Source organism: Lemur catta, chromosome 1 (genome assembly GCF_020740605.2).
Source record: "Lemur catta isolate mLemCat1 chromosome 1, mLemCat1.pri, whole genome shotgun sequence".
Taxonomy (NCBI): domain Eukaryota; kingdom Metazoa; phylum Chordata; class Mammalia; order Primates; family Lemuridae; genus Lemur; species Lemur catta.
The window spans coordinates 108,859,954-108,875,009 of NC_059128.1; the positions used below are offsets into that span (position 1 = coordinate 108,859,954).

Below are 15,056 nucleotides of genomic sequence, written 5' to 3' on the forward strand. Positions count from 1 at the left end.
GGGCTCCCTTATGGACAGGATCTGACTTTCAATGCAGTTTCTCAAACTGGGGGCCCTGGAGAAATATTCTCCCCACAGGGGGTCCGGAAGTCTCAATTTGAGCAACTGTGGCAAAATGAGTGCAAACTTTGGGGAGTGTCTGTTCCGAGGCACTGGGCTGCACTGATGTCAGAAGCTTTGAAATGTTTTCCAAGCTGAGCTGGAACTGGAAGGAGGCCGTAGTGGTTAAGGTGCTGTTGCTCTTATAATAAATCTCACGAAGGTTGCTTTCCCCCTTGAGACTCAAAGTCCGCCCTCAAATTCCCACCAGACCACTGGAAGCCAAAGAGGCAAACAGACGCGGGCCAATGCTCAATACCCGATTTATTAGAGATCTCTTCCACATAAAAAGAGGGGGGTGGCAGGTATGGGGGGCGGGCGGGGGCCCGGGCTGCATATGAGTGTCATTTGGGGCCAGCAGAGGCTATTGTTTCAGAGGTGCCCACGGTTCTGGGTTTGAGGAACACAGCACCCGCGTCTGTGCCACGGGCTCGGTGCTCCGGATTGTCACGCGCCAGACGGCAGGGCAGAGGAATGGAGTGGAATCCTGGTAGGAGATAAGACACACGAGGTTTGCAGTTTTTGTTTCCGGAATCAGTTCGTCCATAAAAAGGGGTTTGGGGTGGGGACGGGTGGTGGAATGGAGGAGCCCCCAGAGAAAAGGAGACAGAGGACGCTTGTCCCGGGACAGGGACGGAGGGGCTGTGGCGACAGTACCATGGCAAGGTACAAGGACAAGAGTATTGCACTGAGCAGGACAGGGGACACGTCAGGATGGCTTCGGGGGGACAGAGGCTGATGGGGAGTGGGGGACACATGGGAGTTTCCACCTTGTCAGTCTCAGAGAAAATGCTTTTGTGTTTACAGTACAGGAAATGGGACACTGTCCGTGTTCTCAGCGACAGCAGCCATCAGAGACATGAGGCAGGAGGCATGGCGGGCCTCAGCCACCTGGGTATTTACAGACTCCTGGGGCGGGGACAGCTGGGTGGGTCCTTCCTCGCTGGGGGTCTGAGGAACGTTATAAATAGGTCTTGCCTTCCTGCCCCCTACCCGGAAATAATACCTCAGCATCGCTTTGCAGTTCTCTGGAAAGGAACAAAAATAAAAATGCAACCAACACAAAATGGGTCTCCAACAGGGCCTCGGAGACTTAACACAAAAATAGAAATGTTGTGATGTCCACGGAAGTTTGCAAATTTCTCCTGCGGGTGAGCGAATGACGGAGACTCGTGTGTCCTGGGAGTCGCTCAGCAAAGACGAGGGGGCCGTCCTGGACGTGGTGCCTGTTGCTCTGGGTTATCCCCACTGGCTGGCGGGGTCTCTGGTGCCATCCCTGTTTGTCATCCAGGTCCCATATGCCCCTTCTGCCTTCTACCCTGTCTGTTCCAGGGGCCGGCCAGGACGGATCAGGAGGCCGGGCACCAGCAGGTGAGCACCAGGATGTGACTCAAGCCCGAGGCCACTTGCGGGGGCTGGACAGACACTCCTGGGCAGGGGGCGAGGACCCCAGATGGGCTTGTTTGGATCCGTCCTCCGAGCCACCCAGTGGCTGGTCCACGCTGAGGGCTCTTTCCTTTCCTGGGCCGAGACTCGAGGAGCTGCTGAGGGAATGTCTGTCCCTGCCTGGGAGAAAGGCCCGGGGGGTGCAGCCTGGTTCTCCACGGCACAGGCTGTGGGAGGGCGCGGGGAGGGACCTGAGCAGCAGGACACAACAGCACGTAGGAGCTTGGGACAGGCTCGAAAACAGTGCAATCCTTGCAGGAGGTTCCAGCTGATCTGGCCCCATGTCAGGCTCTGCTGGGGAGGCACGGGCTGGAGGAAGATTCTCCCAGAAGGTGTGACTTCTGCTCCGAGCCCGACCCCAGCTCCTCCCATTCTGGGCTGTCACTGGGGAACCGTCACCAACGTGCCTGTCTCTGGAGTCCCATGTAACGGGCAGGGTGGGGGTGCATCCGCAGGGGCAGGTGTCACTCTGCTCTAACCAGTGCCCTCTAGATGCAGCAGGGGCCCCGGCAGCCACCCCATTGGGCTCTGGGCTCCATGGTCCCACTGAGGGTGCAAGCCCAAACCATGTCTTCTCTCCTCCTTTGATCTCCATGGGAATGACATCACTTAAAAATCAATGAAGGAAACGCTCTGGGGAGAGGGGTCTGCCCCTCTAGGCTCTGCCTGGGGCAGAGGGGGCGGGGGGTGGCCATCACATGTCAAGGCCAGTCTGCCCGCCAGCCCCGAGCCATCTCCAGGACACAGGCTCTCTCTGGAAACCCTGAGGCCCGGCTCAGCCTCCTGGTCTGTTTCCGGCTTTGAAGGGGCATCTCACATCGCTTGGAATGTCTTTGCTAGATGCTGTGTGGTCCAGGCTGGGATGGGGGACATGTCCCCAGCCCCTCCCGTGTGCGTCTGGAGTGTGGGCACCCGAAATTCTTGCTCCCAAGGCCCCTGGGAGGTGGGGTCAGGAGGTCTTTCCCGAAGCGGGGGGTGCCTGAGTGGCGGGACACACAGATGCTGAGGGGCTTGGCCAGGCGAGAGCTGTCCCCAAGGCCACCGCTAAGAGCAGAGGTCCTGTGCTGAGGCCTCCAAACCTGAGCTGAGGGAGGGAGGGTCTGCTTCCGGGTGGGGGGGCGGCCCCTGTGCTCTCAGGCACCCCAGTCCATGAGGGACAGAGGCAGAGCCTGGGGACCCTGCCGTCCCCTCTGCAGGTCACAGGCTGAGGCTTGGAGTGTGATGTTGGCCGGGGCAGCCGGGACATGGGGTCCCGGATCCTGGAAGGTGGCAGGAACGGCCTGGTCCCCTAGAGAGAAAAATGCAAGCACAGCAGAGAACCGAAAAGTGCAGTGGGATGGAGTTTCTTCTTTTTCCACTTGTTTTTGTGTCTTTTTTGTTTTTTTCCTAAAAAAGCACATACGTGCTTCTGTCTGTGTGCAAAGAGTAAGGACCCAAAATAAATACATGATCTGATGCTCGGGAAGGTCCCAGTCTCACAGGTACAGGCAGCTGAAGGGAGGGCCGGGGCCCAAGAAGCTTGGTGACCCAGAGCTGTTGGAGCGGAGGGCCTCGGCCGGTGGCATCCGTCAGGGGAGGAGTTTGGGCCCAGGTGGGCGGGCGAGGTCCATTGGGGTCTCCCCAGCTCTGGGCCACAGCTGGGTGGGCAGTGCCTCCAGGGAGCGGCCGGGGCGGCAGCGGGCGCTGGGCTCCGGGTGGGGACTGCATAGAAATTACTGCAAGAGGGGAGAGGGGTGGGTGAGGCCTGTGGTGGCGTGAGGACTCCCCCCAGGCCACCTGCTGGGCCTCTTGCTAGGGACCGTGTGCTCCAACAGGCGCCGAGACACTCACCCCACAGCCACTGCCACCTCAGAGAGCCCAGGTCAGGGCTCTGGGCCACCCTTGCCCTCCCGCCCCGGCCTCAGTGTCACCAGGCCTGTCCCTGGGTGTCTGGGGGCTGCACTCTCGGGCCTTGGCCCCGGGCCGCACTTACTGTGTCGCTCTCGCCGTCGGAGGCCGGGTGGGCCTGCGTGCTATAGTGGAGCGGGGAGTACACCCAGCTCCTCTCGTCAGTGGGCTGCGGCGCGTGCAGGAGGGGCGCAGACAGCAGGGTGCGGGAGGCGTGACAGGACAGGGAGGAAGGAAGAGACAGGAGAAAATAAAAGAGGCGGGTCCCCCACAGGCGGGGCAGGGGCTCAGCCCCAGCTGCCCTCTCTGACCAGTGCACCTGCCCCCAACCTGGACGGCCTGGGCTCAGCGGGCGGGCGGCAGCAGGAAGCGCTAGTGCGGTCAAGGCAGGCCCGAGACAGCGACAGCGGGTAACAGAGACGGGAGGGAAAGGGGCAGGGGTGCGACCTGGGCCACCGTGTCCTCCTCCTCCTCAGCCCGGCCCACTCAGCCCCCCACCTGCCTGCGATGACGAGGTTCCTGGGTTCTCGGGTGCCCACCTTGTTTTCCAAGTACCCGGAAGCCTCTCAGGACTTGGCCCAGCTGCCCATGTGGCCCAGGGCCCTGGGCCCGGCCAAGGGACAGGCCGATGGTACCTCCCTGGTGTGGGTCCATTGTGGGGGCTCCTCCGGCCCCGCTCCACCCTCTAGGTCTGCTCCCACCTTTCCTGCTCCCCACCCTGGGGCTGCCTCACCTCGCCCCGGCACCCCATGTGCTCTCACTGGGCCTCGACATGCACCAGCCCCGGCCACATCCACCGGGGCATCCCTCGGCCCCTGTACACTTGTCACAGCCACAACCCAGCCCGTCTCTACTCTGTCCAGTCAGGACAGCTGTCCACCAGCGGCCCAGCCGCCCACGCCTCCTCCTCCTTGTCCCCTGTGGTCCCACCCACCCCTCTGCCTGTGCCAGCACCTCTGTCACCCGGGCTGGTGTCTTCACAGCCTTGAGGAAGGCCCCCTCTCCCCGGCGTCCTGCTCAGGCCAGCCCCTGGGGCTCACTGCCTCTACTTGCCTAGGGCCGGCTCGAGACTCCCTCTGCCCGGGAGACCCCCCCACCTGCACCTGCAGCTCCTGCCAGATCCCTGTCCCTGGCGCAAGCCCCCCGGACACCGACACCGCGCAGCTTGCTCCGGCCCGAGGACGGCTCAGGCACCGAGGCACCGCGACCCCGGGCGCAGGCCCCCTCACTCCTTCAGGCGATCGCAAATGCCAGGCAAGAACCCTGCCGCCGGAGCGAGGGGTTGGGCTCTGCCTCCAGCCCCACAGCGTAGCACGGGGGCTGCACCGATGACTCCACAAATGTGGGCCCAGAAAGGGTCCTCACCTGGACCCTCGGGGAGGCCAGCAGTGGCCATTGGGGCCAGCGGCAACTTCAGAGCCGCCCTCTGGGAGGGCCACCCTGGCTGGGCTAGGCAACTGCCCCAGGGCAGGGACAGTGGACAACTGCACGCTCTTGCTACCTCGCTAGGAAGGACAGAACAGCAGCCTCCCTGTCCTCCAGCAGCGGGGACAGAAAGGGCCCCTCAGTGCCCAGCTGACGGGAAGGTTGGGGGACAGCAGCAGCAGGGATCCAGGACGCCGCTGACCCCACGGGGGCCTGGCCTGGGGGCACATCCCTCGGACCCCCGGCCCTCATGCTTTGCCTCTGCTGCGCCCGGACCAAGGCCACTCTCTTCCTTGTAAATCAGGTATTTTTCAGAGTCCCAGGCACCCCTCTCTGGGCAGCCTCTGCAAACTGCTCTGCTACCAGGTGACCCAGCAGGGGGCTGCGGGGCTCATGTGGCCCCTCCCCCTCCCAGCAGAGCCTTCTCTGGGCAGCAACGGGACCAGCTGTGGGGTGTCCCACCCCCACCCCAGTAGACTTCCTGCTGTGGGGGCTGCTTAGAGGGGTCTGGGGAAGTGGCCTCCACCTCTGGGGTCAGCCCCAGCACACAGTGGTGCTCAGAGAGGCCTGTGGGTGGGGCCAGGCTGGGGGTGGCCCCAGACAGCACCTTGTAAGAACAGAAGCTCCTGCTCCAGGCCTGTGCCTGTCCTGCTGTGCAGCTCCGGGTAGTTCCCCAGACTCTCTGGGCCCTTGATCACTGTTCCCAATGACAATGACACACCCTGAAGCTACATGGGAGCCACACGGCGCCCCAAAGGGAACTGCGGGAGAGTGTGGGCCTGGGTTTTGCCCAAACTGTGTGCTCCTGCAGGCTCCCAGGGTAGCGAGGCCTTGGCTTCCCTGTCTGTGAAATGGGTATGGAGATGCCAGCTCCTCCCCGCCTTGGCAGCCCTCAGCTGCTCTGACCTTTGTCATGGTCCCTGTGCAGTTGGGCAAACAGCCCTGTGGCTGGGGACAGCCAGGTCTGGGCCAGCAGGAAGGGTCCACCTGGTGCACCCTGATGTGGCAGGGCTGGCAAGGGGCAGAGGTGGCCCTGAGCCTCAGCTGTGCACTGTGACAGTGTCCCCATATCAAGTGCCGCTTCAACACGGGACGGAGTGACATTCTCCTATGACGCACGCAGCCCTGCGCCCGGCCTGGCCAGCACGGCTATTTCCCCGGCGTCCTTTCGAGGACGGGACATGCTGGGCGCTGTGTTTTGGGCCGGGGACCTGCGGCTCCCTGCTGTCCCAGGCGGGCACTGCCCTTCTCCCCGGGGTGGCCGCTGCGGTCACTTACAGTCCCCAAGGAGCTCGGCGTCACGGCCCGCAGTCGGCGATGGCGGGGAGAGTAAATCCAGTACCTCCCATCCGTGAACTGCACGGGCGGTGGGCCGGGCGCGGAGAAAGGAAAACAGAGGACACGGATGAGGCCACAGGAACCCCCGGGCCGGGTGGAGAGAGGTGGTGGGAGACAGCGGGGCTGGAGGCTGGGGACAGGTGACTGCCAAGCGGGAGGTGGGGGGGGTGCCAGGCTGGGGTCTGGCCGAGGCTGCTCCCTTCTCTGCGGCCCGCCCAGGTGTCAGGACACAAACACACGGCAGAACTGCCCCAGCCGCCCTCCTACCAACAAGAGACCAGGACGCGCACAAATCAAGCCTGGGGATGGGGTGACGACGGGTCGGGGGGCAGGCATGTGGCCCCTCCACCCTCCTTCAGGGCCAGGAGGAGCACAGAGCGGGGCTGTTGGTTATGAGGCCACTGGGTGGGTGCCCCCAAATCAGGCCCTGAGCCTGGTGCCCCAGCCTGCCTGCCCCGGGGGTGCGGAGATGAGTGTGGGCAGCTGGGAAGTAGGGCTGGTGGGGCTGCAGCCTCTGCCCGTTACCTGGGGCTGTCTGACCCCCGAGCAGCAGCCCCAGGACCTGCCGCTGAGACTGGACGTCGCAGGCCTCCTCCCTGGCCGCCCCGCAGCTGCCTCACCCAGGCCCCTAGTGACGGGAGGGAGGTCCCATGTCCCCAAGGCCAGGCACACCCCATCTGGTCCAGAAGCAGCCGCATGTCCCTGACTAGGGAGCCCTCCTGCCACAGGCCCGGTGCCCTGGCCCTCCTGAAGGACGGAGCCCACCCGGCCACGCCCACCAAGAAAGGAAGAAGATCTTGTCACCGACAGCGATCAGGCTGCCAAGGACACAGGGCCTCGGCCTCTGCCTAGGCCTTCCTGCGGGGCCAAGTGGCTGAGGGCTCCGGACGATTCCCAGGGAGACTGAGGTACAGGGCTGGGGCCAAGGCTGTGGCTGGTGGCCAGGCTGTGGTCACAAGGCCGGGAAGTGGGGATGGGGGCAGCCCTGGGGCCTAGGAAGGGCTGGCCTGGCCGGCGAGGGGCTGTCCCACCCTGCGTGGTGAGACTAGGCACAGAAGACGGGTGTGAGAGTGTCTGGCAGGGCGCACGTGTGTCCAACTGTGACTCATGGAGGAGAGACTCCATGGATGGCCCGGGGCAGAGGAGCCCGGGAGACTTACAAAGTAGATGTCGGTGGCAGGTGCGTCCTCTTCGTCCGAGGCCTGGCTGGCGGGTTCTGAGGCCTGGCTGGCGGTTTCCGCTTCAACAGCAGCAGAGGCACCGGCCAAAGACGCCTCCACCCTGGGGATGGGCAGACAGGGAGTCCCAGGTGGGCTCAGGGCCACACACTCCCTCCCCTCCCCTCCCCTCTCTCAGGCTCCAGGCAGGGGCTGCCTCAGGGTGTCACAGCTGAGACGAAAGACTCAGGCTGTTACCTGCTGTGCACCGTTTCACGCAAAACAGAACAAGACAAAATGTCCCAAGAAACCCCACCAGACACCGACCCCAGGAATGCCTTGCTAGCCCAGTGACCCGATCTGTGCACACCCGGGAGGTCACGTTCCTTCTCTGAGCCTCAGTTTCTCATCTGTAAGGAGGGGAAACATGGTGCCCGCCCCAAAGGGGTCGGAACCTTTCTCCTTTCCATCGAACACTTAGTACATGCCAGGCCCGGCTCTAGAGCCTTCTGTGAATGAACCCAATGACTCTCCTTCATGGGGGTGGGGAGAGGATGCTACTAACGCCCCTGTGTTACCGATGAGGAAACTGAGGCACAGAGAGGAGCTGAGGAATGTGCCTGAGGCTGAGGCTGTGTGCCATTTTCATCTCACAGATGACATTAAGGACTTGTTGCCCGCTGTGTTTGAGGTTCGGCTGTTTTTGGCAGAGACTGAAATTTTACATTGCAAGATTCGGCTAATGGCAGAGAGCAGACGGTACCAGGACGTGTACATGCGTGTGTGTGCACGTGTTGCGTGTGTGTTTAAAATACGCTCCCAGTGGCAAGGCCAGCCTGGGAATCTGCTGAGAGTGCTAAACGAGGTCTCTGGGAACAAAAATAAAAACGCATCTAAAGCAAAAATCATTAGAAAGGCACGAATCTGCCAACACAGTGACAGAACTGCACACACCAAGGAGACGAGACACAAGTGAAGACACAGAGGAACCGGATGATGACAGCGGACAAACTGGCTGTAAGAGGCTCCCAGGAAACATTTGGAGCCTAAAGAGAAAGTGCGCCTCATTCCATACGTCTGCGGACACTTAAAACAACAGGTTTTGAACTTGACCATTAGGAGTTTTTTTTTTTTTTTTTTTGAGACAGAGTCTCGCTCTGTTGCCCGGGCTAGAGTGAGTGCCGTGGCGTCAGCCTAGCTCACAGCAACCTCAAACTCCTGGGCTTAAGTGATCCTACTGCCTCAGCCTCCCGAGTAGCTGGGACTATAGGCATGCGCCACCATGCCCGGCTAATTTTTTCTATATATATTTTTCATTGTCCAGATAATTATTTCTATTTTTAGTAGAGATGGGGTCTCACTGAGGCTGGTCTCGAACTCCTGACTTCGAGCGATCCACCCGCCTCGGCCTCCCAGAGTGCTAGGATTACAGGCGTGAGCCACCGCGCCCGGCCTGACCATTAGGATTTTAAACTATTTTTTTTTTAAAGACATAGACTTTTTAAAGGCTACTTTCTTCAAATCAAAACTCAAGAAAATTAAAAATAAATATTGGCCAGGCGAGGTGGCTCACGCCTGTAATCCTAGCACTCTGGGAGGCCGAGGCGGGGGAGGATTGCTCCAGGTCAGGAGTTCGAGGCCAGCCTGAGCAAAAGTGAGATCCGGTCTCTGCTAAAAACAATAGAAAGAAATGATCTGTACAGCTAAAACTATATACAGAAAAAAAATTAGCCGGGCATGGTGGCACATGCCTGTAGTCCCAGCTACTCGGGAGGCTGAGGCAGAAGGATTGCTTAAACCCAGGAGCTTGAGGTTCCTGTGAGCTAGGCTGACACCATGGCACTCTAGCCCGGGCAAAAGAGCGAGATTCTGTCTCAAAAATAAATAAATATTAAAAAGGTAAACAAATAATATCCTTAAATACTTGGAGGTTCAGAGATGTTCAACAACCCTCCCCTGGGCGCTGTGGACACTGGGGCTGAGTCGTTCTTTGCGGTGGGCCGTCCTGGGCCCTGCAGGTGCCGAGCAGCATCCCTGCCTCCACCCACCATGCCAGGAGCACCCCCCACAGAGCTGTGACAACCACAGATGTCCCCAGACATCACCCAGTGTCCCCTGGGGGGGCAGAATCACCCCAAGCTGGTTGAGAACCACTCCCTTAGATCAAAGGAGGAATTAAAAGCAAATTTATTATCTGTACGAAAGAACTACTTTGTGCTAAAACCTCCAGATGCTGTTGGCTCTCCCAGGCTCACAGCAGGTGCCCCGACCTCCCACAGAGCTATACTCACTCCGCATCCTCCTCTTTGGGGACCACGATCTCCACGCTGCACGTGGGCTCCACCTGCACCGTGACCTGCTGCAGGTCTTCCTCCACGTGCGGCTCCTCCTGGGGCCTGGAGGCAAAGGGAAGCTGAGCCTCAGTTTCCCTCCTCACTCCCCTGCCCCCAGGAGTGCTGGCTGAACCCGAGGTCCAGTCCTGCCAGGGAGCTGGGAGCCTCCAGCCTGGGTCTGGTCCCTCTGGCTGTCATACCCGGCCGGGGGTCTGAGTTGGAGGAGAGCCTGCCACCTGGGTCCCTCCTGTGACTCTGGCACCTGGCAGGGCCTGAGGTATAGCAGGTCCTTGGGGCACATTTACAGAATGAGCAAATGGCAGCCCCAACATGCTCACGTGTCTCGGACACTGCCCACAACCCTGGGGGTGCCTGAGCTTGGAAGCCAAGGCCCTGATGCAGGCTGCCGGAACATCCTGGCAGCAGACCTGGCAATGCATGTCCTCTCTGAATGGCAACCAGAGAGCAGAAAGGTTGCTGACTCGGGAGCCAGGCAGCTAGGCAGAAGGGGGAGTGGCTTTCCACTGCTGGCACCCGGAGTTTCTTTCATTAGTGATTAAAAACCGATTAAGGAAAACAATACCTATTAACTGTCCTGGTGTTAACAAGAACACACCTGGGAACCACTGGAATGTCCCCAGAGGGGCTGGCTAAGTAAGATGAAAGGGCTTGGGCAGTCCCACACCGGCTGGGAGGATCCCTGCCTACCAGGTGACAAGAGCAAGGTGTGGGTGGCTGCAGAGACGCCTCCTTTAGTGTCAAAAGGGAACCACAAGCCTGGGTGTATGCTCGCTTGCGTACTCACAAAACACCTCTGTGGAGACACAAAACCCACAGTCGCAGGGGTTGCTCCCTGTGAGGGGATAGGTGTCGGCAGGAGGGAGGCGTTTCGCCACATTCCCTCTTGCACTTTTAAGTTAAAAAAAACATTTAGTAGAAGAAAAAAGAAGGATGGACAGGCCAAGCTGCCTCAGCTCTCCGGGGCCCCAGGCTGGAAGAAACAGGCAAAGCGTCTCGGAGATTCCATGCAGTTCTGCAGCCTGGTAGGGACTTAAACCTGTGCCCGGGACAGAACGGTCAGACGCACAGGGGCTCTGGGTGGGGAAACGGGGGCTCGGGGCTGCGCAGGACCCCTGGTGAGACTGAGAGGACAGGGCAGGGGAGGGGACCAGGGTCTCACCTGCCATCCTGTCCGGACGACTGCGTGCGCCGTCTGCAGAGAGACCGGAAGAAGTGAATCACTAGTCTCCGCCCACCTACCTGCAGATACTTAGTTGCTCCGCCCACCAGCCCGGCCCCGCCCACCAACCCCGGCCGCCCCGCCCACCTGTACCGGGGCTGCTCTGACGTCTCGGAGGGGGAGCGCTCCGGGATGGAGAGGGAGGTGGACGACAGGGTCGTGGCGATGGAGGCTGTAGTGGCTTCTTCAAAAGAAGGGGGCGTGCAGGGCAGGAGGTCGGGCCGGCCTGCAGGGAGGGGGCAGTGGCACTTGGCAGAGCTGCCAGCCCTTCCACCCCGCCCCATTGGTTCCCCTCGGCTGGGCTCACCCTCGCGCCCTCCTGCCTCCTGGGTGCTCCCACCTGCCTCCCAGCACAGCTCTTTACAAGGCAAATTAGATTGAATTTCTGCCTTGTGCAAAGGCTTCCAACAGCTTCTTACAGCTCTCAAAACAGAATCCAAATCCCTAACAGCTAGAGGGCCCTCCCCTTTCCCCTCTGTCCCCTGCTCCCTCTCAGCCCCTTCCACATCTGCTCCAGCCACTCGGGTTCCCTCGCTGTGCCTCCAACACGCAGGCGCAGTCCTGCCCCAGAGACTTTGCACGGGCTGTGCCCCTTCCTCCATGCAATTCCCCAGCCTCTCTCTGCCTGCAGTCCTTGCCCCCAGGGCTGGGAGGGACCTTCTGGACTCCCCTGGTGACAGTGACTGTTCGGGAGGCTGTCACCTTCCTGACAGTGCTTTCTATGCTCAGCTCTCCCTGTGGCTCTTGCTGTGGACCCAGACCCAGCTCCTCACTCCCTGGTGGCTCTGTAGGTCCCTGAGGTGACTGTGAACCCCGTCCCCTGGGGGCACGGCCCAGCCTCCGGAGCCCTCACATGGGCCCCTGCAGCCTCCACGTGTACCTGCCGCATGGCCCTCTGGCTCACCTTCGTCCTCCAGTGTGGGGTAGCTGCGGGCCCCCCGCAGATCGTACTGCGCATCCTCCCGCTCGCTAGGGATCTGGCTGGCGGAGAAGGCGGCTGTGGGCCCGAGGGGCTTGACAGCCAGCAGGGCCCCGCGTCCCTTCTTGGACGGAGACGACTTCAGGGCTGTGGAGGGAAGAGGGCAGGGTGGGTGCTGGCGCTCAGGGCCACCGGGGCCGTGGCGAAGTCCAGGCAGGAACCCCACCGGCCTCCCATGTCCTCCCGCACACCTGGCCTGGTCTGCACCAGCACTGCCCACCACCTACCCCAGGGACCCTCTGCCTGGCCCCAGGCCAGGGGAAGCAGCAAAGCCGCTTCGTGCAAAGGCCGGCTCCGCCACGCAACTGGGGAGCGCTTACCTGGCCTGTCCACGCATCTCTAAGATGAGACACGTGGGGACTAGCACTGCATCTGTCCCTCACCCCAGGGCCCTCCTGACACAAGGCAGAGGCAGCCACCCCGCCTGCCAAGCTTGCCTGGGCCTTGTCCCCTTCCACTCTCTGCCCAGCCCTGGCAGTGGCCCCGTTTTCAGTCGGGCACTGGTGTTAGAGGGGCCTGTGGCCCAGTGTGAAGAACCTGGTGGCTGTGTGACCTGGGGACTCAGCTTGGCCCCTCAGGGTCCCAGAGTAACAACAGGCATGGGGAGCCAGGTGACACCTTGCTGTCCTCACTGCTCTATTCTTAGGAGGCAGGTGACACTGCAGAGCCCCCGCACGGGACCTACTGTCCTCACTGCTCACCAAGCCCTTGTGACCTCTGCCCCCAGAATGGCCCAGCACAGCTCCTGGTAAACAGCAGGGACTCAGTTTGCCTTGTGACACCAGGGAGGACAGCTCAGGCGGTGGTGTGCTGGGAAAGCCTTAACGACTGGTTCTCTGGAGACACAGCCGGGCTGTGTGGTGGCCGCCAATTCCCACGGTGGAAAATACCGAGGAGAGGCCCCTGCTAGGGAGCTGGGGACAGAACTGCAGGGCTGGCTCTGGAGCCGGCCCCAGGGGACTGCGCCTGGCCCCGGGCTAGGAGAGTGGGCCCCCATCTGCAGGCGCTGGGCGTTTGGCGTGCCCATCGCTGCCACCTCCTGAAAGTGACCTCCCCGTGGGCGCGCATGAGGATGCGGCTGGGACAGCAAGGCCCGCACCGAGACCACTCGTGTGCCGGCAGACACTGGCTGAGTTCCCCCTGTTGCCAGGCCTGTGCCGGCAAACCCCGAGTCCCACCTTCCCTGCCACTGTTTGACCTGTGACTCCCCCACCACACCCTGTGGGGTGGTGGTTGCTGCCCTGGCACCCTGGCTACAGTGATGCTATGGGCAGCTGGGCCAGGCCCACCCATCCTGTGTACAAACACATTGTACCCCGACGACCCTATGCAGGTGGGGAACCGAAGCACAGAGGGGTGTTGTTGCTCAAGACCACAGGGCCGGGCCGGGGCCGCTCCAGGATTCAGGGTGCAGGCTCTGGACCCCTGTGCCACAGCCCTGTGCTGGGCAAACACCCCCTGACCCTGTTCCCTGGATGAGGCCCCTGGCCCGGCTCAGAGCCCCCCTCCTGGCTCTCAGCACCCCCCATGACCACACCCTTCCACCCACAGGCTCTGGCGGCTTACAGGAGTTCTTCCGAAAGACCGTGTTGCTCATGAACTTGAAAAAGCGCTCGGCGTAGAAACTGGGGCGGTGGACAGAGACCGTGTCCTGGAAGAGAGCAGCAAGTGGTGGGCGGGGCAGAGGGTGTGTCAGCAGCCAAGATGGCTCTGGCTCTGCCAGGTCGGCCCCAGACACCGCTGTGTGCTGGGGGAGGTGGGGGAGCTACCTTGTATAAAGGGAAGAGGGGGTCCATGGAGCAATGGCTTCCCGGAAAGAGACCCAAGGAATAGGTGACAGTGGTTCCCTCAGGGGAGGGAAGCCGGGTAGCAGGGAACAGGGTGGAAGGAAGACTGCTGTCACTATAAACCCATTTGTATTTCTGAACGACTTTTTGAACCACATGAATGGTTCAAAGAAACCGGAGGATTTCTCTGAAACAGGGGTGGACAAAGTCCAGCCCTGCGCCTGCTCTGTCAATAAAGTTTTATCGGCACAGGGCCTCGCCTGTTCCTGTTTTGTCCCTGGCTGCTTTTGTGTTCCGAAGGCAGAGCTGAGCACAATCGGAGGCTGGTGTCCCCCAGGCCAGGCCGACCCGAATGTCCCCAACCTGGACATAAGGCAGGGGCTCAGCACCTGGGGGCGGCGGGCTCAGAAGGCCAAGCCCCAAGGTGGGTACTTCTTGCTATTTCCAGGATCAGTGCCTCCGTCGTCCACGACAGGGCGCTCAGCTTTGGCACATCTGACATTTTGGGCCGGATCATTCTTGATTGGGGGTGGGGACGTCTTGGGCACTGCAGGTGCTGAGCAGCGTCCCTGGCCCCCACCAACTCTGTAGCAGGAGCACCCCCCAGTGTGACAACCACAGATGTCCCCAGACATGGCCCAGTGTCCCTGGAGGACAGAATCACCTGGCTGAGACCCCCCTGCTGCGACATAACAGAATCCCTCTGGACACATGGCCTTCCAGAAGGAAAACACATGCCCAGCCTCCCCTGGGTGAGGCGTGGACAGGAGCCAGCATGGAAAGCAGCTCTCCACCCTTCCTTCAGCTGGGGTGGGACATGGTGGTCGGCCACTCTGGGCTGGAGGACAAGGACAACCCCAGGGGCGTGGAGCAGCGGCATGGACCACACAGCTCTCCCATCTGCGTGGGCAGCGGGACCACCGTGACCTTCCCCAAGTCCAGAGCGCCGACCGCTATGGCACAGGGCATCTGGCCTCTGAAGGCACGTTCATGAACTAATGAAGGTTCTCACCCCGTCGTGCACGAGAGCCTTCCAGGTGTGTTCCAGCTTCTTGATGAACCTGCAGAGAAGAAACACCCGAAGGTCAGCCCACATCGGCCAAGCCCTGGAGTCCAGGTGGTCTCACCAGGGTGATTCTGCACCCGCCCAGGGACACCAGGCCACGTCCACAGGTGTCTGCAGTTGTCAGCTCAGGGCAGGGGGAGCTCCTGGCCTGCTGGGGGTGGAGGCAGGGACACTGCTCAGCACCTGCAGGGCCCAGCACGGCCCCTCCCCAGCGGACGAGCCGACCCAATGTCCACAGTGCTGGGGGAGACCCTGCTCTAGAGGGACTGAGACTGCAGCTGCTGCACCAGCCAGAAGCG

The 15,056-nt window shown here is 61.4% G+C and overlaps 1 protein-coding gene across 6 annotated transcripts in view; it reads right to left on the reverse strand.

Annotated features, from left to right (window-relative positions):
* Positions 1-345: 345 nt before the first annotated feature.
* Positions 346-15,056, reverse strand: part of PIP5K1C (phosphatidylinositol-4-phosphate 5-kinase type 1 gamma) — a 51,071-nt gene continuing 36,360 nt past the window's right edge. Inside the window, exons 10-19 of one of the 6 annotated variants that reach the window (XM_045544787.1) lie at positions 14,704-14,752; positions 13,471-13,555; positions 11,830-11,991; positions 11,013-11,151; positions 10,866-10,898; positions 9,644-9,748; positions 7,356-7,476; positions 6,136-6,213; positions 3,518-3,601; positions 346-586 (exon numbers count right to left, since the gene is read on the reverse strand). In XM_045544787.1, coding sequence (XP_045400743.1) covers positions 464-586; positions 3,518-3,601; positions 6,136-6,213; positions 7,356-7,476; positions 9,644-9,748; positions 10,866-10,898; positions 11,013-11,151; positions 11,830-11,991; positions 13,471-13,555; positions 14,704-14,752 — 979 coding nt within the window. In that variant the 3' untranslated portion in view covers positions 346-463. Of the gene's footprint in view, positions 587-814; positions 3,261-3,517; positions 3,602-6,135; positions 6,214-7,355; positions 7,477-9,643; positions 9,749-10,865; positions 10,899-11,012; positions 11,152-11,829; positions 11,992-13,470; positions 13,556-14,703; positions 14,753-15,056 lie in introns of those variants that run through there. The other 5 variants (XR_006733652.1, XM_045544783.1, XM_045544784.1 and 2 more) reach the window with 5 other exon arrangements.